Source organism: Columba livia, chromosome 20 (genome assembly GCF_036013475.1).
Source record: "Columba livia isolate bColLiv1 breed racing homer chromosome 20, bColLiv1.pat.W.v2, whole genome shotgun sequence".
Lineage (NCBI taxonomy): Eukaryota > Metazoa > Chordata > Aves > Columbiformes > Columbidae > Columba > Columba livia.
In genome coordinates, this window is record NC_088621.1 from 7,728,936 (window position 1) to 7,755,899 (window position 26,964).

Consider the following 26,964-nt stretch of genomic DNA (forward strand, 5'->3'; position numbering starts at 1 on the left):
GGTGAGTACATACGTGTGTGTTCACTGGTGCACTGTCCTTTTAAGACTCGTTTTTAGGTGTGCCAGGATTTCTGGTGCTCAACCAAAATTGCCAGGTCCTGTGTTGTCTGAACATCATGCAAGGAGAAAGGACATCCCCCCTTGGTCTGTGCATCTCTTTCCTCACATCAGGTAGGCAGCCAAGTGAGCAATTCGCTTCCTGTTTTCAATTTAAGATGCATTAGAAAAGTAGTTTTGGCACCGCTGGCGTGGCTCGGAAATGGAGCTGGAAAGCTCCGCACTGAGTAACCGCCTTTGGTAGAACCGGCTGCATTGGTGGCCTCTCGGATCGACACTATTCCTCTTTAAAGTAAGTTTGATGATGTCACAGAATCACAGAATCGACTGGGTTGGAAAAGACCTCAGAGATCATCGAGTCCAACCCTTGGTCCAACTCTAGTCCGTTTACTAGATCCCTCACTGCTGGATTAGCCTGGAAGAGTCTGCTCCAAACTCGAGCTGTGAAAAGCAGCTACCGATTAGAGTTGAGAAGAAAACCGCTTAAACCAGGTAGGAGCAGGAACTTCTGTATTTCTCGCCCTTCCGCTGGCACCAACACAGCAAACCGGAGGATGCACGGGGGGTGCATCAGGGGGGTAAGGACCAGTTTTACTCCTCCTAACACCACATGTGCTATTTTTTGAAACTTGCACTATAACACCTCTTCCTTCCCCATTCGGCACTGAGCAGATTTAACTCCAAAGCAAAAACAGAGTAGGCTGGTTGTGATGTAAAGCCGAAGGAAAATTAACCTACTCTTAATTTAAATATGCCTTATTTGAGCTTTGAGGGATAAAAGCTGTGGTGCTGTAGAGCACTCAGATGCTTAAGCCCCTTAACATAATACTAAATTATTTGTATATTTAACAGTGTTTGTGCTAGTAGTGACAATTCACTCGCTGGGAATCAAAAGGTAAGCTCAATAAATACCTAGTGAAGGAAGAATGTACTTTGAATATTATATCCACTATTCTATGAGCTATTTGCTTTACTCTATTTGGGAGCAAGCTCAAATGTGTCTGTGCTTTAGCTGCCAATCAACTTGCTCTCCTGCACTTTCAACACAAAACACTTGTCTTCAGGCACCAGTGACGTGCACCTCTACCATGCTTTGTTTGACTGCTATAAACAGAACATACTTAATTATATTAAGATTGCTCTGCTTGGAGACACACATCTCGCATCTGATATGGAGGTGGCCAAATTCATTTATATTTGCTTTCGCTTTGCTTTTCACCCTTTATTGCTCACCCGCACCGATAAGGTAATTTCCCAAACTGAGCAGACAGGAAAGCATGATGCTGTAGCTTTATGGTATGCTGCAACTGTAGTAAATTGACTTTACCTAACCTGGACAAGCAAGAACAGAAAAGGCAACTCAAATACAGAGCAACCCAGAATTTGGTAAATTTAAAAAAAAAATATCCAAAATAAATAGCTAGCATTAACAAATGTGTAATATTTCTCTTGTATATGTTTAGTGAAAATAACTTCCTTACCAAAAGCAACCAGGAGTGGCATCTGCTCAGCACGCCTCAATTATAATTTCCTTAAATGCCTTATTTTGTGCAAAACCTTTTCCTTTTTGGTCTCAGCAGGACCACCACTCATGGCCGGGCTTGAAATGTAACCACTAACAACACGATTCAATTTTTGTTTCTCCTGCTCTTAGGTCTCAGTAGCAGACATAAGCAGTTTTGTTGAGTGCACTAGACAGACCTTATTGCTCTGGACTGTCGCAGTCCTCTCTTCTACCCCAGTTATACAACAGGCGAGAGTACTTGGGGTAGGTTTTAAAGCTTTATTGGTCTAAATAAAAGAAGTACAAAACATTTTTACAATAGAACCTGGTTATTTTTCTGCAATTTAGCAAAGTGTGGGGAACAGACTCTGTGCATGCAGAACTCGGGGCACATGGGGCGCTGCTGATCTTGCACACCAGCCCTTCCCCTCCCAGGATGCCCCGTGAAACCCTTAACTCGCCACCGGGGCTGCCGTCTTCTGACAGAGCCTGGCCAGCAGTCCAGCCATCTGCAAAAGGGAGTTCACACCTTCTGCTATCTTCATGTGAGTGTACCCGATTTCCTGGGGATAAAGACATTGTAAAAATCACCTGTTTTCTCCTCTTACTGAGAGACCAACCTCAGAGTCACTTGCACTCAAGAGAAGCGCAACTTTACATATAGACCAACTAGAATGCCTTTTTTTCCTTCTTTTTTTTTAAAATCACAGCCCATATTTCTCCACTTTCTTTGTAAAGAGCAAGGTGCATATACTTTAGGATAGGTTTTAAACCTGAAGAGTGATTCCATTACAGCAGTTTACCGTTTGTCAACTGGCTGCTACTATAACATTGTACTATCTGCTGGAGGTATGTGCTTGAATAAAGTTCTCAAGGAGTTATCTGAGGCTTTGAAGTAAATAATAATAAATTCAACCAGCATTGTGTTTGTTATTAATTCGAGTTATCACTAAAGTGACTTTAGCGCTTCTGTGGGTGGTTGGACTTTAAACTGCAAATGATGATTCTTATTGACAAACTAATGATGCAAACTGGGGAAAAAAAGCAGTAATAAAAAGTGGAGAAATACTTTTTGGCACTAATATATAGCAAATATCAAACAGAAAACCCCGAGGCTGCCCCTGTATTAGGGATCACATCCTCCTCTTAAAATGGCCCAAAAGACCTCACCAGCAGCTAGGTTAGAACTAACCTTGATAAATTCCAGTTTCAGATACTCTGGCATTTGAAAGGTTTTACACACACGGAAGATGTTGCCAATCACATCTTCTGGAGCGTAGCCAAGTCGCCACAGGTGGGCAAGAATCTGTGCAGGCAAGAATAACTCTATATTTATCTCCAAAATTTATCAGGTAGTCAAGCTTATTCACTTTTGGAACAGCTGTATAAACTACTGGAACTGCAGGTACGATTTATCAAATGATTTAACACCAATTGTTTAGCAAGTAAATTCAATATAACTTGCTTTTTTGCTTGTTGGCTTATTCATCTGAACAAACCTCTGCATAAAAGGGGTTTAATTCATCAACTCATCTACATGGTATTGCCCTTATCTTGAAAAACAACTCACACTGTGAATTCTTCAAAACAAACAAGAATTCTGTAGAGAAGTGTCTATGCAGACACAACACATGAAAACCAACCTTGTATGCTTCATCAATATTTGCATTTACACAGTGCTGTATCATTTCTTTCACAAGCAGAGGATGAGGCTCGTCACACACCTGTATCAAAGAGAAATATTACACTTCAAAATGTTAGAAGGCTGCATTAAACCCCTGGTATTTTCACCAAGGTTCTATACAGTTGAGGTGCTGAATCAGACACATTCTATAATACAGATTAAATTTTAAGTAATATGATTTTTCTGGTAACAGTTATCCTGCCATGACAGAGTCAATAGCACGAAGTAACACCACCCAAGTAACAGATTCCACCGCTGTGAAATGTCCCAGCAGTTATATGATTCGTGTGCTTTGAGAGAGCTGGAAAGCCACAAAGTCTCAGTCGAGCCATTGGGGACTGCATCTCGCTCTCCTTTTCAGAAGGCATGTACACTTTTTTGCAGCCTAATGCTGCATTTGCTACATATGTGGTTCTGTCTGCAAACTGGCAAAGCACTTTCAAAGGCTTAGATATGTGACCAACGGTCTCATCCAGCTCTCGTGCTAAACTTCCAGCATCACAGTTTTACACTATTACTAACCTTGAAGACATTTTCACTGTTTATAAAGCCAAATCCAGAATATGTGGACTGTAAGTTGTTTAATGCCTGTGAAACAAAAAATAAGACTTCATTGATTTTCTGAAGTGCTCTACTTCTCCCTCCCCTCCTCAGGATGAAATACACTTTCCAGAAAATGATGCCAAATAAGCAGTTTTCAATTAAGCAACAGAGTAAACAGCAAACTTTGTTTCTTCCCACATTTGATATCCAGTTTGCACCAATTCACTTTTAAGGAGCAGATCCACCTTAAAACCTCACAAAACCAAATGGTTTAGTTACATTTGTGCCACAGATCACATTCACTTTGCTTTACATCTCCAAAGGTAAATCCTTGAGAGCCACAATTCAATGTTTTTTTGCTTTTAAGTTTTTTGCATCTTGTACCTGTCTCATATCTCCTTGGGCTGTGAAGATAATGGCCTCTAGTCCATCATCTGTATATGGTACATCCTCTTTCTCAACAATTTTCAGTAGCCTTGCAAGGATTTGTGAATCTGTCAGCTTGGTGTAACGTAGCACTGCACACCGGGATTGAATGGGTTCTGAAGACAGAGATGCATAATCAGTATTTCCCTCCTTTCTCAAAAAAATACTTTTTGTTTTCATCTTGGAAGAAGATATCTCAGCTTTCAACACTTTGTTTTCTTTTAAAGGAAAAGAATGTCAGCTCCAGACAAAATATAGCACCTCCTTAAGCACATACAACTGTCATAGTCCTTCACGTGAGCCCAGATGTGCTCCTTGAATTTTCCCCGATATATGCAAATACATATGAAGCTTGGCTGCTCCTGTCCTCCTGCATTTCTGAATGTATCTTATTATGCTATATAAATGGCTAAACAGGAAAAGTCTAAACGTCTACAATGTGTCAGCCTATAGGTAAACTTCTATGTTTCAAAAAGTAGGACAACAAAAGAGGTTCAATACCCAGTAAACAACACATGAAACATCTTAAACTCTACCAGAGTTGGAGGGATGTTAAGCCCAACGTATGAGAAATCTGCTTCTGCAGCCATGCATAGCACTATCCATCAAAAACAGCTGTTCAGGAGGTTCACTGGCTATGCAAATACACTTCTATTTTATTAGCTGTATGTACAGGTGGTTTGATTATTCTCAGATGTACCACAGTTCCTTGCAATGGGCAGGTCCAAGGTATTTCTGAAAAGTGCCTTGGAAGTTAGCGAACGTGACAAAAACACTCATGGACCAGCAGCACTTTACCTATGATTTTGTCAGAGGCATTGCAGGCAAGGGCGAAGCGCGTTGTTTTGGAATAAATTTCCATTGTTCTTCTCAACGCTTGCTGTGCTCCATCTGTCATGCTGGGGGAGAAAATAGGACAGATTTTGCCCTTCACTGACTTACAGGTACAGCCTAATAACTTTTTATACAAGCTTCAAGTTTAGTGATATTAAACAGTGCTTTGTAAATTAGTTGGTATTCTGGCGTGATAAACTAAGCAGCCTTTTCTTGTCATGTGAACACATCATCTAGCCATGCAGGTTGTCACTGAGATCTCTGTAAAACTAACCCGCAAAAATAAATCATTAATACTCTGAAGAACACTGCTAAGAACGCTACTACTAACATGCAGATGGAGAATGCCCCATTTTCACCCAGTGAAGTTGTCTACATAAGCCAGACTCGTTTCCAAGGGAAAGAGCCAGTAAATTGGAAGATGCTATTTCATGTACAGCTAAATCACAGTCTGTTTTACCCCAATATTCAGCATCTCCTTTGAAGCAATGATCTCTGCTTGATATGAGTAACCGCATGAGAACCAGAGTTCACTGCATATTTATTTCCTACCAAATCATTTTTGATAGCCCGACAGAAACATCTAAGACTGTCCAAGACAGCAGCTCCGCACACAGCACAGGTACAGTACATTTCACATACAAACTGATGTTCAGAAAAAACAACGTACCTGTCTGCTTCATCAAGGATGATTATCTTATGCCGACCTTTTGGAAGTGTGACCTTTTGCTGGGCAAACATTTTGATTTTGTTTCTCACAACATCAATGCCTCTGGAACAACAATTGAAATGATTCATGATCAGTTGAGTGTAATTGCATAATAGATTTTACTCAGCAGCCAGAGTGGCTGAAGCGTTTCTGAGCTCCCTGTTCTGCTGTTTGTTCCTGGCCTTCAGCTGTGCCAGTATAACCATTGTGAAACCATCCTGTAAGCCAGGCTGCCTGATTCAGATTTTAACACCAATAATCCTCCTTTTTGGAGGCTTTGAAAAAGTAATTTAACACTACCAGTATATACATATCTCAGTGCATGTATATATATTCATATATATACATATCAGTGACCTCAGAGTACTGCCATAAAAGGACTTCTGTTTGGCAAAAGGTTGGGGTAATAAATGAACAAAGGCAGATGCATTTGAGACAGCTTTGCTGTTCTGCCACAACTTCACACAGCTACATCCACAGACACAGCTGTAACTCAGAAGAGTTTAAGAAAAACAGCTGGGCAGAGTGTGTCTTCTTAGCACAACACAGATGCTTTCCCAGACAGAGTCCCAACAGAGACTATGTTGATAGCTGGACACCAAAGACTGCCTACCATTTAGGTGGAAAAACTGCATTAAAATAAGTACTAAAGGCCCTAATAGAGCATTAAGCCTATCACGCTGGTCTGAGTTGCACCAAAATTAAAAATGGATACTTGCTGCTCCATTAAAAGTTTGATAAAGTTTATTCATTCTCACCTGTCATTTGAGGCATTCAGTTCCAAAACAGCATCCTTTAACGCAGGACCAAGCAGAGCACGAGCCAAGCAGAGAATACTGGTTGTTTTACCTGTTCCTGGGGGACCCTAGAAATACAACAATGCAGCAATTGGTGGCAAGTTTAATGTCATTTTCTAAGTTGTGCTCTCTACAGCACAACTTAGTGGTCCCCACTCATGAAAACCAATATATCCAATCTATCAGGTACAATTCAAATCTATACTGTGAGACTATTGTGGTCAGATTTCAGAAGGCAGGACCAACACAGTGAAATACAGTACAACACAACAATACTTACAGCAATTATAATATTTGGCACATTCCCCTCTTTTGCAAAGACCTAAGAAAGAATAGTAAGAAGATATTTTATAAGGAAATAGTGGGAACACATAGTTTTCAATTCTCTTCTATTTCAAGCACAAGAAACAGTGCTAACCCATTATTTTCTTCCCTTGTGCTTTAACTTTTTTGAATCTTGCTGTTTCATGTGGGTTTTTTTAATTGAACCATCAGAAGTCATTCCTTAGAATAACATGCCACAGGTCTTTTGTACTCTTGCCTTTCTGTTGCATCTTTTTTAACTATATGCTTGCTAATATAAGCTCTCTGTTAACAAATGCTGTGTTCACAAACTAAATTGTCAAGGAAAATATCTTTCTTCCAGACAAACATTAAATTTATGTTTCTTTCTGTTACATAAATGATATTTATTTATTTAAACAATATGATTACAACAGCTACAAATTTGCTAAGTTGTATCAAACCCGGGCCAATTTAAACAACAGCCCAATTCAAGAAGGTGTATTTGCTCAGAACACCACCCAAGCATGTCCTACAACACGTAATTTCTGAAGTAAATCAGAAAGTTTGTTTCCACATACTCAAGTATGGATGTAAAAATAAAAAATGCTTTTATTTGTCTGTTGATCTGTGCAGAATTATGTTTTTTTATCTACCCCAAAGGGACCGTTACACACCTCCAACCTGCTCACAGTATCTTCATTTCCAACTATTTCACATAGTTTCATGGGTCTGTATTTTTCCACCCTGTAAAAGCAAAAGCCCACACACTTCAGCACATCTAATGAAACTTCCGTAGCACTGTACACAGACAGAAAAGGATTACATTAGACAACGTGGGACAAAGGTGACTTGATGCATCTTTAGTGCAAACGCTGCAGGGCCCCCCTCAGTGCTAAGCGCAGCATCCCACCGCACCAAGGCCTGAAAGGGGCTGGAGCACAAGTGTGATGGGAGCAGCTGAGGGACCTGGGGGGTTCAGCTGGAGAACAGGAGCTGAGAGGAGACCTTCTGATCTCTGAACTGCCTGAAAGGAGCTTGGAGCCAGGGGGGTCGGGCTCTGCTCCCCAGGAACAAGCGCCAGGAGCAGAGGAAACAGCCTCAGGTTGTGCCAGGGGAGGTTGAGGTTGGATCTTGGGAACAATTTCTTCCCCAAAGGGCTGCTGGGCATTGGAACAGGCTGCCCAGGGCAGTGGCGGAGTCACCACGGGGTCGTGCCAGGGGTGGGTTATGGTTGGACTTGATGATCTTGGGGGTCCTCTCCAAACAAAATGATTCTATGATTCTACTCGCATACTATAAAAAGCAAGGAGAAAATGCTCAACATGGACATGACTGTAGTGCCTCTGCCTGATGCCATGGCCAAGGGGACACACCACGTTGTCCACTCTCACAGTTAACACAAGGCAGGGCTGACTGCAGACTCCACAAGGACTTGGTGCTTTCACCCAGGGTTGCACAGTGCCCTCTCCCACCTCACTGGCCCCAGCCCCGTTAGGGTAGGTTACTATGGACAGGCAGAGTCCGCGTCGCTGCCAGAACACCCCACTTCTCAGTCAGACCCAGCCCCTGCAGCCCGCCGGGCACGGAGGACAAGCCCACGGCCTAGCCCACACAGTGGGCGCCTACAGGCCCCATCTTGCGGCGCGAGCCCCCACCTTCCCGCCAACGGCGCGCCCCGCCCCCCGTTCACTCCATAGGCTACGCCATAGCAAGCCCCGCCTTCCATCACGCTCTGAACCAATAGCCGCGCGTCCTCCGTCTTTCCTCCAGCCCCTGGCCCTATCTCGCTTAATGGTTGCCCGCGCTCCCTCACAGCCGCCGCTCCCCGGCGCAGGCCGCGCCGCCTTCGCCGCTCACCAGGGCAGCTCGTAATGGCCGCTGGCGGCGGGAGCAGCCCCCGGGGCTTCGGCCGATCCGCGCTTCTCGCCTGCTGCGGGCCCGGCCTTCTCGTCCTCCGCGGCCTCCACTTCCTCCACTTCCATTTCCATCCCGACGGCCGCTGTCTGCCCGCCGGCTCCGTGAGGGGAGGGCCGTGCTCCTGGGCCCGCCTTGCGGGGCGGACCGGCGGAGGCCGGCGGGTGGGTTGTCCCCCGCGCTCCCGGCCCCTGTGAGGCCGCTGAGGAGAGGCGGCAGGCGGCGGGCCGCGCTTAGCGGAGGAGGGACTGGCGCACAGCACGGCTGGCGGGCTGGGGTTCGGCTGTTCTGGACTCCGGCAGCTTTTCCTGCCGTACTGACTGGTTAAGATAATTAATAACAAAAAAAAAAATAAAAGAACAAAAAAAATCCAAACCAACCAGTAATACGTTTTGCATTTCAGGAGTCTAAACCTTTGTTTCTTCTTCTAGCTACTTTTATTTCCCCCCATAAAATGAAAACAATAAAAGATGCATCACAAAATACTGTAAGTAGTCATGTTATAATGGGGGAGTGATTCTGATGCTACTGTTGGGATTTCAGTATCAATACTAGTTTTAAACCTTAATAGTTACTGGGCTCTTGGTGCATTTTTAAGCTCTGCTTATGCTTCACATCATGACATCTGTGTTAGCTTGGTGAGCAGAGGATCTGTCCTTCAGTCTGGGCTCTAATTCCTTGGGAAGTGTTTCTAATTGAAGATGGATTTGAGGCAGAAACCTGGAACTGATAGTTTTTGAAGCCCTGTGTGAGTGGCCATGCTCTAAGGGAGCAACTTCCTATCACTTGCCACAACATTTGCATTCTTATGTTACTGTTGGTGCCTGTTACTTGGTGTTCTGAGACTGGCACGTGGATGTTTGCGGGTGAGAGCATTGCCCTCAGCCTGTGGAGCTGGTTCTGTGCATGGCCTGGCAGTGGAGTTTGCTAATTTTCTCATAAGGCTCTAGAAGTCTCAAGGGTGAAGTTTTCCATTATGCAGAGTGCAGTCTCCTATCTGAGTCTTTATGTAGGCAGGATGGTCAGTGCTTTAATCTTGTTTTGCATATTTTTTATTAATAGCTGTACGTGGTTCCTAGTGGTTTTAGAATAAATGTTATGTAAAGGTGAGATTATAAATGGTCTGCAGCATTTATGTGGGTGGCTGAATTAACTGTGGATTGACTTTGCCTCCATTGCAGGTAAAGTAGCAAATTAAATAGCAACATAATTATGCTGAGACAGTTGGCACTCTTTCACTATTCAGACTGTTTCTAGCACGCAAGCTGGATGAATACATTGTTCCTGTAATACCTCGAGCTGACTGTGTTACTCTTGTCTTCGGATTTTAGCTTACTGCAACACTCAGCAGAACCCAACACGAGACACTGTGACTGCTTAGAGTGCTGCTGGTCACAACAGTCTGTCACTACAGCACAGTGGACATGCTTTGGTTTCTTGCCAAATTAAACAGTTGTTATGCTCTTAGGAAGTACCAGCCTTTAGATAAGTTATAATTTCTCTGGGCAGCATTAATTCTCCCACTATATGTGCAGGATTGCTGCTGATAAGCACCCGAAGGACAGGAAGAAAGGCTGTTCATAAGAATTGTTTCTGAGAGGCTGATGACAGATGTTGTGATATGTTTCTGCTAACCAATTGCAATGTTTCTTTGGAGTGTGGCCTTCTCAAGCACTGCAGCTTCTGTGCAGGCAGCAACTCCTTGCTTATCCCCAGTGGTTCTGTATTTTACCAAACATGGAACAAGTATTTATTGAGGGGTCAGTATTGGTAGGGATGTGTGACAGGTGGATAGGCAGACCTGAGCTGAAAGATTTAAAACTTATCGGTCCCAAAATGTGAACTGTTTTTATTGTAGCATGTCTGCTGACATCATAGGATACACCCAGGATAAAATGAATTCCCAATTCGTTGCTGAAATGGCAGAACTCTTTTGATGTGTCATCAACAGTGCTTGAATACACATGCATGCACTAGATGCACTATATTATCATGAAAGGATAATAACTCTGAATTTAAGATTATTTTTTCTGACCTGTCTCCTTCCCACTCCAAAATCTATAGGAAAAGGTTACTAAATATTTGTAATCAGTACAGAGTACAGATAATGGCTTCTTGGTAATGATTTGCTTAGCAAGGGGAATGGTAGTACTACTAGGAATGAAGGCCACCATGACAGAAATAAATAGTGATCTTTTGATTATCCCAGGGTCAAGAAGTCCCAGCTGCAGGTGCTTGAGGTAGGGAATGATCCTTTAAAGACCATATGGAGATTTTTTTCAGATCAGCTCCAGTCAAGGGCTCATGCTTTAGCCTCTATGGGGAAACTAAAGCCCAATGCAACAGGTTTTGTCAGAGGGGTGGGTAAATGCAGAAGTTGTGGCAAAATAATTGCTGTTTGCATACTATGGTTGGTGAAATTGAGAATAGCTTGTTTTGAACTTGAACAAAAAGTTGAAATTAGTAAAGGCGTTAAAAATTGAGACAGTAGTTGAAAACAGTGGAAAGCAACAGTGACGGAGTGATGATGGGGGATGTGAGGTATAAAATCCATAAGGAAATATGAATAAAAGATAAGAGAAGAAACTAACATTTGGGCAATCATTAGTGAAAAGTATGTATCTGTACTGCCTATTCAGTACAGATAAGTAATAAATGAATTCTTATATACAGTGGTTTTGGGACAGAGGGGAGAACTGTTTAGTATTCAAGGTCATTTTGCTTTTGAGTTAAATCTGTGAGCTCACCTTACCATTATTGTTAGGCCTAATACTAATATTTGTTATCCAGCAGGTCTAAAAGGCTGAGGGCTGAGACCTTGAGTTGCAGCGTGCAGGGAAGTGCAGAGTTCCTTGGGCCGTCCATCCCCAGCAGCCCTGCAGTCTCCGTTAATGCCGTCGCCTCCTTTTGCAGCCTGACAGTGTTCAGCAGCCTCAAGTAGGTCACGCAGCACAGGCGGTCTGGCTGCCAGGGAGATGCATGGTGTGCGGACCCTTTGAGGATATTCCTTGTTTGCTTTCTCTGCCTTTCACACCTTTAGGCTGGAGACAGTGGGATGGATTCTGATGCTGCTGACCATTTTATCTTTTGCTCACTGAAGCTGAAAGTGTAAAGCAAAGCCAGTACAAATACCAGGAGTGAAAGTCATGATGGGGTGGTTAGAAGAGGGGCAGGACTGATGCTTTATTAAGTGGGGCATCACTGTATTAGGGGGTTTTGGGGGCCTGGCACAGCTATACCTGAGCTGACAAAGGCACTGATGCCTGTAGAGCTGCCGTGCTTGAGCTCTAAGAGCAAAACCAGGGGTAACGCTGTCAGTATATGCAGAGTATTAATTTGTTCTTGTAGCATCACACCCTCCATTCTTCATGTGTTTCTCCATAGAGGAGGTAGAGTTGTGCTGCTCTGAGCTCATGTTATGTGTACCATTTAAGATTTTTTTTCTAAATATAATGGCAGAGGTCACACATTCAATCTCCACCAGCGCTGCCATCTCTGAGCTTGTTTCTGATCCACTGCCTCATCCTTCCTGCCGCGTTAGCATCTCCAGGAGCTGCAGAGCAATGGCAGCTCACCAGAACAGGCTGGGTAAACACAGCATGACATCTGCCCACCCTGTTACCTCTAGGCCTTTATTTATGGCATCTTACTGCTTTTTACATTTTTCTTTAGTACCTTTCAACGTGTTTTTTAATGCTGTCCTATGAAATTATAGGCAGCATGCTGTCCTAGTCTGCAGTTCGGAAATTCACACTGCTAGAAGTGAGGCAAATCACAGACTGTGGTGACAGAGTAACTGGGAAAGGCCAATTTCAGCTTATTGCTACCAGAAGACTCTAATGTTTTAAATATTCACAATAGTTTTCTATAAGCACCTGAAAATACTTTAAAAATTGATTTAGGTCACCACAGTTTTAAGCCAGCAAAGCTTTATTATGAGTTTTCTGCATGCGTTGAGGAACAAATAATAACCTATCCAGTGCTTTACACTAGGTTATAAGTACAGGATTCAGGAATAATGACCTGCTAGTCCTGCTCTTTGGATGTTTAAGAATATCAAGGCAATTGATTTTTAAGCACATAATAGTGCTGCATGTGCAGTACAAGACCAACCGTGGTTACAGCTTTAGTCAGTAGAGGGAGTGTGGACACCTGTATTAAAAGCCACATGGGGTCACCCATGACAGCCAAGAGAATAGAAGAATAGACTTTTTTGTAGAATTCCTCTTTTGTCTCTGGGAAAAAAAAAAAAAAAAAAGTAAGTTCTTCCTAGATGCCAAAATGCAGCTGTTGGCTACTACCACTGCGGAGAAAGCTAAAAGTGTAGAAGCAGGGAATGATCCTTTGTGCTTGTCATGCCTTTATCCTTGTGGCTGTCACCCTGTGAGCACTTGGCTGCTTACACCTGCAGCCTGGGGCTGGTGTGGAGCAGCACCTCTTCTCCATGCCACATTTGTCAGAAACTTCACAAGAAATTTGCAATGAAGTCGATACAAAGTGGATTTTTTGGTTTTGTTTTTATAAATAATTACAGTATTGCTTGGCTTTTGGTCAGATGCAGTGCAGCCGTGATATGGCATGATACTTCACTGCATCTGGCATTTATATTTACTTGTGTTCCTTCCTTATGTCAGCAGTCTGGTAATATTCTCCACTGACTGCCCCTAATTGGTACTGCATGACATTATGCAATCAATTCCAGCTGTATCTAGTCTCTTAAATGACGGGCGAAACTTGATCAGAGTCCTTGCTTGGCTGGGCTGAATGCAATGAAATAAATGTTAGACGAAATTCATTTGTGCTTGTTTTCTGTATGTAAAAGATGGAAATGCAATTATGTTGTTATTTATCAGGAGCCCAGGAGTTATCAGGCTGTAGCACTCTGAATTCCTTCAAGTCTTCAGAACATGGATTTAGAAATATCGGAAGGCAGAGCTACAGCATTCCAAATTGGGAAATTCCTGAAGCATAAAGGAGGAATTTAGCAAAATGTTAAGGTAAGGGTCAAGTCTGGCTTGACTATAGAGTGCTAATGATAGAAGAAGTAGGAAAAATCTGACAAAAATTAAAATGCGGTTGTTATTGTCAGACCTCTGTGTGTATGGGTGAATTTTACTTCAAATGTTTGGTGTGATTTTGCCTAGATATGCAATGGAAAATAGGACTTGTGCTCTTAAGATCTGCTGTAGTGACTGTGTATCAATTCAGGATTTAAAGGATGACTTGGTACATTATATTAAGGCTAGAGCATAATACCAATATATGCTCTCCGACTTTGTTTGTCCAAAGAGAAAATGATTTGTGAACCTTTTCTTAACCTGAAAACATGAAAGGGAAGAGTCCTGAATTACTGGGTAAAGCTGTATTCTGTTTTATGGGGTTAAGGTCTAGGGAAATGCAGGTCCTGCACTAGCTGGCACTGTGCGGTTTGAGTTGGGCACAGTCCAGCATGGTGCCAGGTCAGCCCTAGAGCTCCAGGCATCTTTCAGATTAGGTGTGACAGGACACTCCTGTGGAGGTAAATCTTTGGGTATTAACCCTGCAATCCAGGCTCTGTTCCACCTGGGCTAACTCCCTAAATTTAGGGCTGCCTCCCTAAGTTTCCCTTGCCTCAGTTAGGCAAGGGAAATATACTGAAGTATATCCTCTAATTAAAGACATTTGTTGTTCATTGTTGCTAGTGTTTCAGTATTGAAGTTATCACAGAAGTCTGAGAAGTGGGGGTGAGGAGAGAGAAAGTTTATTTCCTGCATCAGTCATTTGAGGTTTTCCCTTCCCAAATGAAAAAAAAATCATATCAGAGCGTGCCTTACTGAATAAGGGAGACTTATCTGCAGGTTTGAACACAGTTGGGCTGTAGTGACTTCCCCAAAAATACCTGATTTCCCTGCAGCCATTGTGAATTGGTGGTTCTCTGGAATGCAAACCCCACAGAAAAGGGCAGTAATTCCCAATGTTGAGAGAGCTCCCCTGAAGCAGCGGAGTGATTTGTTGCTTCATTGATGCTGCATCTAAGCGATATGTAAAAATACAGAATACTTCAAGCAACATTAGACAGTTTGCCTGTCTTGTCCAGTATTCAGTAAACCTCGCTATAATGGCTTGTGATAGCATGAGTTAATCTAATCAATTAAAGTTAAACATTAGCTTGTATATCCCTTGTTTTTTATTTTTTTACCTGCACTTCCTCAAAGTAGCTTGAACTGTAGCACAAAGGGCACAAAGATCCTTGTATCAGTCTCCTTTGTTTTGTGCATCCAAGTTATCTAAGAGCACTTGGGTTGCACAGGAGCTGTGCTTAATCAGCTTCCATGGTTGGTTGCGTGGTTTTCATACTGCAAGTCACAGGATAAAAACTTTCTGTCAAAATTGGCTTGGAGGAGCCTGAAACCACTTCTTACATATGGATCGTTTATTATATTTTTGTTTGGTAAATTGATGGGCTGTCTTTAAGATATATCCAGGTACTTAAAGATATGCCTGTACAGCTTCTGTGTCACATTTTCTAAAATGTTTTTGGGGTTCTTCTGGGTAAGTGTAAGACCACTATAATAATTGTAACTCTTACAGATGCTAGACAGATACTGCAATACTGTACACCTTGCATAAATATTTGTGCTATGAGGATTTTGCTCACCTTTTATATAAACATATTCTTTCTTAAAAGCTTGATTTTTTAAAAAATTTGTTTTTTAAGTACAGCTTTTAAAAATATTTGAATTTTTAAAATGTCTGGTTTAATTGCCTTCTGTCTAGAGCACTTGAACTCTCTCTTGATTCTGGGAGTTTACAAGTTTGGTTTTGTAGTCTCTGTTGCAGATACGTGTGACTAAGTTGCATTTGGGGGGAAATTGGGGTGCATACGTTGCTAGAGGAGAAGCTGCCAGTAACTGGAGAGCAGTGTCCTGGCTCTGAAGGCTGCGGTTTCTGATACCAGCTCAGATTTTGCCCTGCACGAACTTCGGTTTCCAGTTGGCTTTGTGCATTTGCATGCTGGAAGCAGCTGGATGCATTTGAGTGGGATTTTCAAAATAAGCTAATGAGAAATGAGAGTAGTGCAGGAGAAAACTCCCATGGACTTGAGTAAAACCAGGATTTAATTTAGGGGTGTTCTTTAAGGGTTTTTGTTGTTTTTAAAATTTCTTTCTACAATAGTAATCTCGGGTGATGCTTGCACTGATAGAGAATTATTTCTTCCTCCCCTCACCCCTCGTACCATAAAGACCACCTTAAAATTAATTAATTTTTTTCTCTAATCCCATTATTAATCCATATGTTTTACTGCCATGCAGGAAAGCTTTGCATATAAAATGCTGGCATTATTAAATGAATATCTACTGCTGCATCCCAGGGTGCATTTTTCTGCCTCTCCTGATGTGTGGGATTTTTTTATTGTCTTGTTTTTTTTCCCTTCCTCTCATTCTGACTGTCCTGCTACAACTTGTTTCTCATTTGCTCAGCCCTGCAGGGGAGCTATTCTGAGAGCCAATATTCATTAGATGGTAATTAAAACAATGAAGGATGGATGTTAATGTATAATGCTACATTTCTTTTTTAATTTTCAAGAGATAAATCTTCTCTTGCATGTGGTTTCTTTCTGTGCACATTCCAGAAATCAGCAAGGAGTTCAGGCTTCTCAGAAAGGTCTTTTCATAGTGTCCTGTGCAAAACAGAGTTCAGAAACAGTCAACCCTGATGATAAGTCTTACGAAATTAGGAACAGCCGGTGCTGTGTGTTAGGTTTGAGCTGCGAGGGGAGCGATGGTTGCTGCTCTGCACACAATTAGAGCTTACAGGACACTTCTCTGTCCCCAGTCAGTGGCTGAGAAATGACGTCTGCAGCTTCACATTGGTCTTCTCAAGAAAATGAAGGACTGCAGAGGTTGTTTTTCCTGCTGATATTAAGGGTGGTCCTTGTTGGTGGCACAAGGAAATGGAAGAGAGCTGTCTGGCTATGTGGGAAGATCTCTTTTCCCAGGAAGGTGCTTGTTTGGAGCTCAGATGTGCTCCTGTTTTGAAGGCACACACAAAACAGCCTTTAGGGCTTGCAATTTTAGGACATGGAGGAGTGTGGCAGAGTGGGGAGACAGATGACCTGGAGAACTCAAACCCACAGTTCATGCAGATGGTTGGGGTATCAGCCCTCCAAATCAAACCTTGGTGGGATCCCATCCCATATGCATCCACACCGACCCTGCAGCACATCTTCCTCCTGCTATGCAGGGACTCGCTGCAGGACACCAGCCCGGTTTGTTCCCTGCTGCACTGGGTCACCATGCAGGGGACAGTTTGCCCTTTGTGATCCTCCTTCCTATCATCGCAGGAAGGTCCTTAGGAAAGGAGGTTTCACGCTTCCACCCTCCACCCCCTCTTCTCCTTCTGATGTCTTGGACACTTGCCAGCTCGCCACCGACTGCCCCTGAGAAATATTTACTTCCTGTGTTTTTGCGTAGACCTCCAGAGGCCCCGTTTTTCATGAATAAAAGATGAGCTGTTCTCCTGGAGCCGCTAAGGGAGGAAACCACTGCCAGCTGGTGTGGCCACTGCTCTTTATTGCTGTGGTTGCTGATGCCTCCGCCCTCGCAGGGAAAAGGCGGCTCCAGGGTTTGGTTTAGTGACTATTTCCAGAGTGAACTGTGCTGCCTGGAGGAACAGCTCACTTTGTAATACCTTGTTTCAAGCCGTTTGTAACTGAGGAATTCAAATGTTTCAGTTTAAACTGTAGCAATATATGATTATCTTTTGCTCATAGCTCATGGCTAGCTAATATTCAGTTTTCAGTCTGTTGTAACCAGCAGATATTTCATTTTTTTGTGTGTATTTGTCCAGATGAGTGTAGAATTGTACAGTCACTTGACTGAATCACATCATGATTTTTTCCATCTGTTTTCACAGTTTATCAAGATTATTTTGCATTAGCTTCGTTTTTCTGCTTTACTTGCAGCTCCTCTTGTTTTGACATCTTGTTCAGATTTAGTAGACATGCTATGCAAATAATAATTGAAATAATAGCATTTACCCTCTTAGTGACTATACTTGTGCTCCCATACTTTGAAGAGAGAACTTTATGGCTGAGGTGAATGGGTACTGAATGCTACTTTCTATCCTATATGAATAAATAGCAATGCATTGTCCTACCCACAAAAGTATTTAGTATGTTCTTGGGCTTTGGAACTATTATCTCTCTAAACATAATTTGTCCTGGAGATTTCCCAGCTGCCAAGCAAAGCTTTTCATGCAGGTATTGCTTTTGACTACTTGGCTGGTGCCAGAGCTGAGAATAGAGGCTGATTTTTACACCACCATTGCTTCCCTCTCTTGATCGTTCTCTTAACATTGTTCCCGAATTCAGCACTCATATCAGCTGAGAACAGGCCAGTTTGCTAGATATAAGTGTACTTTTATAATAGCTTCCAGGTCTACTGTGAGATTTAGCTTTCCAATCCTGCATGTATGCTTGCTGGTAATATTTTGATAGAATCTTGAATTGAAAGGCTAAAAACTTCATTCACCCAGGCAGCACACTTCTTGGAAAAAAAAAAAGCATGTTAATAAACATGTCTATCTGCAAGTGTTTGTATGTTTGTGCATGAAGAACATTTGTGTATGACACTATATAGGTTTCTTTGTATAAATACAAACCGACCAATAGCTCAGAAAAAGGTCTTAGACATTGAAAAATACTAGTTTTAACCCCTAGATGTGAAACACAGATACCCCCACTCCTTTGGTGGTTAGGCAATGATTATTCAGTTATTTCACCCACTTCTCTGGGTGCTAAAATAAAAAAAGTGCAGTTGTTCAAGTTATTTGGTCAGTCATTCGGTTGTCATTAATGTAAGGTACATTATAGGAGGATTCTTAACCAGGTAAGTGGCTTCCCAAGCAGACAGGGCTATATAAATTGAGTGTGCACCAAGTCCTCTGTGCTATACTGGTTTTCAGAGACAACCCACTTTGTCTAATCGGTGAATACCTAGTTAGCAACCTCCTGAAATGCAGACTAACATCAGGGGATAAAGGTGCTGAAAGGCCAGAAAATTTTACATGCTGTCATTAGAGTGAATCTGAGCTGAGCTGTTGGCTTTCTCTGCCCTTCAGGAGTTCATCTCCTGTAGACAGATGTTACAATAATACAAATGCCAGCTGCACTGAATTACTTCAGCTTTGGAGCTGGGTTGGAGTGGAATAGAGAAAGATAGAGCTGCATACACAATCTTTGTTGTAAAACGAATATATAGCAGCTATACGAATGGGTTTGATTGTACAGTTTCTCAGTCAGCTGCTTCATTTGGCTTAACTGTTAGTGGATATGAAGGTTCATAAAGCAAAATGCTCTTTATGAACACCCCTTCTTTCAGTGCATTGTAATACACACAACTTTGTTTAGTAATTGGCATCTCAGAATGGAAATATTACTATTATTACTTGTTGAAAATCACCTTGTGATAAAGGTGCTGCAGAATGTAGTACACGTATAGATACATGTTCATCGAGCAAAAGCAGAACAGATGAGCTAGACACACCTCATCTGGTGGGACTGTAGGTTATAAATTGGTTTATTAGAGCTGGAATTTTATGGAAATGAATGATTGAAAAGAAATCTCAACTGCCAGAAATAGTCTTTATTTGCACAGTACATAATTCAGTGTAACCTCGAGCAAGGCGTTTGACTTCCTTATGCAGCTGGAGAACAGGCTAAAAGGCAGGAATATAATTGGAAAATTAAATGCTGCAGCAAAGTGCATCTTTCCTGCAGAGAAAAAAGTATTTACAAACTAAAGGCTTAGTGCTGTCTCTAATGGCATCCCATTGCACCTGTGTTCTGCTGCCTCAAAACAATATAATGCAGGAAAGGTTTGATGCTGACAGAGGGCTGTGCACCTGCAAGCCGCAGTATAGCAGTGCACACTTGGTATGGAGTTGACTTTCATGATGTGTTTAATCTAATTAATTTCATGGAAATTGCCCCTACATGTGAAGTTAAACCTGCACTTTGGACTTTTGCTAAATTGGGGCCTCAGTTTGCTATTGAAATCAGCAGACTGGGAGCATGATTTGCTTCCCAGCACCAGGTGCTTGGATGTCATTTCATTACAATGAGTGACAAAACCACCTTTCTCATTGATCTAATCATGCAGCCTGCTGTAGGCCAGAGGGTTGTGGAGGTGGAAAATGGTTGCAAATACTCTTCTGCTGCAGAGGCTGGCTTCCAGCAGAGCTGGGTGGCAGCTCATCCCAGCTAAGCCATGGCTTTGGCAGTCTGCAGGCACAGCTCCTGTGAAGACAAATCCCAAATTGTTGTGGGACAGGTTTTGTTTTGTGTTGGGAATGGCATCCACCCCCTTCAAGCCCACACTGGTGTCAGAGAAGTAATTTCACCCTTCTGTCTGCTTCTGTGATACATGCTTACATTAGTTTTTAACATACTCCACACCTCTCAAAGCAATACAGTCTCAACACAGCAGTGTTGGAATGAATCCAACAAGGTTCTGGTTTCTTTTCCTCTGCTGTCCAGATTGACCTGCTTATGTACTTCTAGATCTACCAGGTGGACAAACTGATTTTTAAATACAGAGATGTGGGAATAGGGAGAGTGAAACTGCCCTGCAAGGTGGAAGTGCTGTTTACAGGGTTTAACACCAAATATCCTCTTTACTTTGTATGGAAACAACTGCAAGGCAGAGCCCTGCACTACAGATCTCCTTGGGTGTTCTTCCCCAGATCAGCCCTGGGCAGGGGGATCTGCATGAGCTGGGGACTGTAAGTGTGGAAATTATCAGGTTGACTCCTTGACTATTGGGACCTGAAGGTCACTGCAGTATGTCATTCTCGAGGCAATTTTCTCTGGAATTGCAACATGGTCATGGCTTTGTTTTACGACCTTGATATCATGGAGTATTAATAACCCCTTAAAACAAGCCCACTTGCAAAAACAAAAAAAAGGCAAGGAGATTTGATAATTTGTTAGGTTTTTGTCAGTATTTATAGTCTGCTGAAATATCAGTGTGTTTGGTGTGCATGGATGTGAGTGGGTGGGTTTCTCTGCTGTACTTGCATGTATCCAACAAGGAAATCAGTTTTCAGTCTGTTGGGAGGGCAGCTGTTTCCAAGACATTTTAAGCCCAATTTGTGAATATCTTCATCTATTTTCTTTAGCTATACATACAATCTGTATGCTAGATGGGTGTGACATGGCTTAATTCTAATTTTTAAGTGTTTTTCACAAAAAAAGGAGCCTATTTCTTATTTCCTTTCTTCAATAAATATCTCAGATAGTAATCCACTATTTCTGTTCTTTTGCCACAAGTGTTCTTAGATGTATTGCAAGGAATATAAAATGAAATGTACAGGCGAATCACCTACCAGAGCAGACTGTTCAAGCGAACATCCCCTCTGAGGAGCTGACTGTTATCACAGGCTCAAAGGAAAGAGAGGCAAACCTGAAGCATGATATCAAGCAATTATAGAATCTGTTCAGAGAAGTTTATTTCACATCAAGAGTTAAGGATTGTTTCATACTTTTTAATTCTAATTAGGACTAACATAGCTACAGCTGCAATATCACTATCTTAATTACCTTTAATATGTTCTGGCATTATGTTCCACAGGTTAATTTACTTTAATTGTATTTTTTCCACTTGTTAACTTTATATTTGTTGCCACCCTCCCCAGATTCTGTTTTGTCTGAAGAAGGTGAAGAAACACACAATTCACCTCTTTTCCTTCCTTTCTTTTATATCTTCACAGCTAAGGTGTTGGCATTTTCCACCATCCCAATCCAAGACATGTATAGTACATTTTCGCTGTCTGCAGTGAGACTGCAACATGTGCTGGCTCAAACGAGCCCTGACATTTGCAGAGAGGGACATGTAGCGCAGTCTTGTCAGGAATATTGGGCATAATTACCACATCCCCTGTTTCCGAACAGGGGTTCCTGTGTGTCTGTGTGCCTTTCATTATGAGATGGATTAAGCATGTTCTTCATGGGCGCTGCGAGGGCTGTCGGTTTAGTGGCTGCAGTGCACCCTGAAGATCAGGGCTGGCTGTCAGTCCTGGCAGGACTGAGCATTTGCTGAGTTTGTTGAGCTTGTCTGTGAGTATTTAGGACTGAGACAAATATTAGAGTAGGCAGCATAAGCTATTTTAACGTGTACCTTCCACATTTGGTCTGGTCAGCTCAAAGCACTTTACAGATCGGGTTGGTATCATTGTTCCTCTTTGACTGTTGGTGAAAACAGTTGTTGAGATAGGAGTTTCTGTTTTATACCACCAGTAAAACCAGAAACTGGATTAGAGTCCAATCATCATGTGTCCCAGTACAGTGCTCTATGTAAAGCCACACTGGTGATTCTTCCGTATTAGAACATATAATACAATTTATGTAGTGCAATTGATGAAGCTAAATTGGCAGAAACTGAAGAAGTGTGTGCAGGTTCCTGGATCTGGGTTTTATCATGGCATTTGACAGACAAAATCCACATTATAAGGGATTTTCTGTAATAAATATTCTAAAATGAAAATGGACACCTGGCAAAGGATTGAGCTTTCTCAACCTTTCTGTATCTGTTTTACTAAGACTGGAATTTTTGGGACCCATTACTGCCCTTTCTGCCTGGCAATCACTGCAGCAATATCCAGTTGGTGAGTGAGGTCATTTGGGGCATCTTGCTGCTCTACTGGCACAAGACATGTTCTTTTTCTGTAAAGAAATAACCTTGTTTTTATGAAGACATCACACCGGTTCTTTAAACCTTTTAATGTCATACTGAAAAATGACAGCTGGGATCAGTGGATGGTTGAATGGGTTGATGGGGGAAACATGCTATGGTGGGGAAACCGAAATTCTAACATATGGTAGATCATTTCTCTGTACCAGAATAGCATGCTTCTGTTGCATGGACATTTCTCTGGAAAGAGAACAAAATGCAGTTTAATTACCATCCAGTGCTCTCCTAGAGACAGGATAGCAGCCATTCCCCTGCATCACTGCTGAAACAAGATGTGCTGCGGGTTTTGAGCTGTGTATTTATGCTCATTACTGTGGTATTTAAGTTAAGTTGCTCAGAGTCTTTGGTTGAAACCTCTCCTTAATTAAAAACATATGTATGTTTGCGGGAAGCAGAGGGCAGCTAGTTGTGCTGTGGATGGCTTCCTACCTTTTCTGTACTCCTTCTGCCCTACACAAGAAAATTGCTGATATTCCACACCTCGGTATGGAGCCAGCAGAGCTTGTGAACGTGGGCTTACGTCTGACCCAGCAGGCAAAGCTGGCTTGGAACAACAAGATCATCGTCTACTTTAATGACTGGAAATTAGTGGACTGCATGGGGCTGTAAGTCGTGTCAATGACTTTATGCTTCAATTTTCTCATCTGCAACTTGTTACGAAGGTTGTTTCTTGTGTGCTTTGGGATCTTCCGGGAAAGCATGCCTTATGTTAAATTACAGCGTCAGTGCCTTTTTGGGGATGGCCTTGCTTTTCTGGAGAATGCTAAGAAACTGAAGCGGCAGAACTGGGTGTTTCAGTGGTCAGTGCCCATAGTCAGGCCAGCTGTCCTCACCAGCTCTGTACTTTGCCTGCTGGAGACATTTAGCAAGTCTGGCTTTTCCCTGAGTGTCAAAACGGGAGCTCCTTTCCCTCCCCTTCCCCAGTAAACACAGATTTGGTTGTAGGTACTGAAATCTTTTTTTAAGCTCTAGGCACAGGAATTTTTTTCGTCCTGGCTCCCGTCCCTCATCTTTGATCTTCTAACACACTCCAGTTCATGCAAAGGAAACCAGACTCTTGCCTCTCACAGGCGCTGCACATTCTGTAGCTCTGGCAGAAAACATCTGGTGCTTCTGTTTGGTCTAAAATAGTATTTGTGTCAGGGCCCAAACACCAGAAAAATACACTGTTTGGGTTTTTTTTTTTTGTTTGTTTGCTTTGTTTTGTTTTTTCCATAAAGGCTGGCTCCAATTTATTACAGACCCTGTTTGACCAGATCCAAGAAAACAATAAATCTTTGCACCTCTGACAACAATGAGAAAATTCCGGCGGTACGGACTTGGAGCCGGAGCAGAAGAGGGGAAACATTTTTTGACACACAGTGAAAAGTAGTAAGTGAGCCAAAAGAAATTTTGATTTGCGATGCACAGAGACAGAGCTTGGATGGTTTGTAAACAACTGCTGCTGGTACACATGATGCTTTGACAACTGGAAAAATGTAGAGTTGCCCCATGATGAGTGATCTGTGTCTACTTGTATTTTCCTGAGGATACACTGAGCTGCATGGAGGTACAGGAGAGGCTTTATAAAACAGGATGCAACTTCACCTGTTGAATAGGGTGCAGGACCCTGTGCTAGGGGCTCTAAGGTTGGATTTCTTCTCTGGCTTGAATGCATATAAAAAGAACTGTGTGGACTGAGTGATGTAAAACGTGATAACGCCTAGAGTCTGGCCACTGAGGTTCTGCACCCAGCTGTGCTGCTGCCTTGGAGTGGGCCTTGGGAAGACAAACTAATCTATTCCAATTTCAATTCCTGAGTCTACAAAGATGTTACACTCATTAGTGCCAAATCTCCCTTCAGTCTCTCCATATTGTGATCCTCTTATATTACTTTCTTTAGCTCATGCTTAGTTACAGATGTTCGACACTGATATGTAGGTGTTGACCAACATATTTCTGTTGCTGCTGGATGCTTGTGGACACGTTATCTTTTCTCTCCATGACTTATTTCATCTGTAAGGGGGAGCTTCATCTTTAGATGAAAGACTGGCAATAATTTACTGACTTAAAAAAAGCTATTCCAAGTTCTCCACTATTTTTTGATCATGTGGTGTCGTCCATTTTACTGTGTTGCATCTGTGTGGAGTGCTGTCCCACATTCCTCACAATCCTTGCTACTGCAGCAAGGGGGTTCACTTTAAAAATGTAGAACAACAGGAACCAGACTGTGCTAATGATTAAATTATACTCAAGGTTGAAATTTAAGTAACAGTTAATGCACTAATTTCAGTATAGGAAATACGCTAAAAAAGCAGTAAGAACTCCTCTTGATCTTCATAATTCATGAGAACTGCCATGATCCTTCGACGTATTTCCACCCACACTTTCTTTTTTGTTAACAAGTACGTAGGAACACACAGCAGTCAGCCTTTCTGAGCGCTTTCCATCGCACTGTACAAGCCACATGTGTTCCCCTAAAGGCTCCTGGAGCCAGACCTCACCTCTGCCGAATCCTGGCCAGCAGTTTCATTTCTTTCAGTGAAACAGAACAAAATCAGGCCTGCAGTTGAGAATGTACCCAACACACGTCTGATCTGTGTGCATCCAAATGAGCATCATCTGCTAGGCTGAGCATTTCTGGAAGGAAGATGAGTGGAATTCATATCACTTATCTTTAAACATCTCATTTGGCCTAATTCTTGACTAGCCATGCAATTCGCAGATGGAAACGAGCATGGTTAGAGAGCAATTAATCCATTTTAGATGTCTGCAATATGATGAGGGGAATTGCACCCCAGTGCCTGTTTCTCTGCAGTCATTACATAGGGAGTCTAGACAGTTGGCTTGGATATAGATGTCTGAAAATATGTGAGAGGTTTCTTTCACCTAAGGAGTTACAACAGAATCTGATGGGTTTTAGAGGCTTTGCAGTGGCTCATGGTTGGATAACAAACATCTGAAAATATGGTGGCACTTGGCTGAATTGTTGTGACTGTGCAAGACCTTAACAGTTTTAAAGCTGTTTACATGAAGTTTCTGAACTTTAGTCTTGGCCTAGAATAAGTAAGGCCTAAAGCACTCTCTGATCCTCAAGAATTTCTTTCAGCAGCTCTGTAATCGAAGGAAAATAAACCCAGCTTTTCTTTAAATCACTGTTTTAATCTTGTTTTTCCCACCAACGCTGGAATTCTGTGCTCTGCCACCAAAAACAGCAGCCTATTTATAGTGTCATCTTGAATGAATAGTAAAAACTTTGGGTTTTTTTGAGGCTGCATCTTTGAGATGATGGAAATCACATAACTGAAAGTTGACAGTAATGATGTTGCACAATATTTTCTAGTATAGTTGTTTCTGCAGTTCCCAGAGTGCGTTGGCAAGGCAAAGGGGTATATTTGGCAGGGATTTCTAGGTATGTAGTAGGGAAAATGCTTAAAGGATTCAACTCTGAAGCTTTTGTTGGCTTCTGTGGTCCTGATGTCACCACTTCATGTGGCCTGCCTGTGCTCTATGGAGCCTTTAAAAGGCCTTTGGGGAACACGTGCAGGATTGGGGCTTTAGGAAGTGTAACCTATTGGTACGTGACGAATCAAGTGTCTCATCAGCTCCTTGTGGAGAGGTGCTTCATCTCCTGCTGCTGGGTAATTAAATGGAAAGATACTTGAATGCTTTGGCCATTTGTAATTTGCTGTCTTTATTCAAACAGTATAGAAAACAACAAAACACAGTGCTTTTTTTAAAATTTCTGTAGGTGCATGGAGGAGTATTCCCTTGGTTTTTTACATTACTTTGTCTGTGTAATGCTTCAGTTTGTCAGGATAATTTAAAAGAAAACAGCCATGAAGCTTTTTAGTGATCCCAGCAGCTAATGCAAATACTCACCAAATCAGAATAATGGATCAGTCAAGCAGAGACAGTTATGACTATCTGTGAGAAGCCACTTTTCAAAACAAGATATATATTATACCGCATAAAATAGGAGAGTAGTATACAACAAAAGGTTTATCAGGCAAATGTGATAGCCCAGAAATGTCAGAGATTGCATACCAGCTTTCTACATGGAATGGTTTAATTGCAAATTGTGGCTCTGCTCACCTGTGTAAAATTAACAAGTCCTCAAATATTCATAGGCTGAAATTTAAGTTGGGAGGGATCATCAGTGCAGGGCTGTTTGCCCACACACAGCCCCTGTGAACAAATAAATAAACGGTTATTGGGAAATAGTAATGTCACTCTGTGGAATGATGGGATTTCAACATTTCTTTTCATCCTGAAGCTTTGTTTGTGCAAAGCAGGTACAAAAAAGGCTTTGTGGGAGAGCACTTGATGGCAAAGACACAAATTCAAGCCTACAGGTACTTCAGCCACATCACTGCGAGAGCTCTGGCCCCAGATGATCTTTCCTTCTTTCCCTGGAAATTCCCCTGAGAAAGTCTAGTCAGAGAGGCAGATTTGTCAAAATGACTCAAGGAAATGACTTAAGAGCTGTGAAATTTTCCCAG

At 42.2% G+C, this 26,964-nt stretch overlaps 2 protein-coding genes across 3 annotated transcripts in view; one reads left to right on the forward strand and one right to left on the reverse strand.

Annotated features, from left to right (window-relative positions):
* Nucleotides 1-1,826: 1,826 nt before the first annotated feature.
* RFC2 (replication factor C subunit 2) lies at nt 1,827-8,944 on the reverse strand. Its single transcript, XM_005503027.3, has 11 exons — nt 8,697-8,944; nt 7,514-7,583; nt 6,835-6,876; nt 6,516-6,622; nt 5,719-5,820; nt 5,013-5,113; nt 4,173-4,330; nt 3,768-3,833; nt 3,205-3,285; nt 2,754-2,867; nt 1,827-2,124 (listed from the first exon to the last, which is right to left on the reverse strand). The coding sequence occupies exons 1-11, from the start codon at nt 8,825-8,827 to the stop codon at nt 2,014-2,016; spliced, it is 1,083 nt and encodes a 360-aa protein (XP_005503084.2). The 5' UTR covers nt 8,828-8,944; the 3' UTR covers nt 1,827-2,013.
* Nucleotides 8,945-8,993: 49 nt separating this feature from the next.
* The window catches only part of CLIP2 (CAP-Gly domain containing linker protein 2), an 83,951-nt gene continuing 65,980 nt past the window's right edge, over nt 8,994-26,964 (forward strand). For both annotated transcript variants that reach the window (XM_065036496.1, XM_065036499.1), the window contains exons 1-3: nt 8,994-9,240; nt 11,547-11,690; nt 13,607-13,750. The gene's annotated coding sequence lies outside the window, so the exon portion shown is untranslated. The remainder of the gene's footprint in view (nt 9,241-11,546; nt 11,691-13,606; nt 13,751-26,964) is intronic.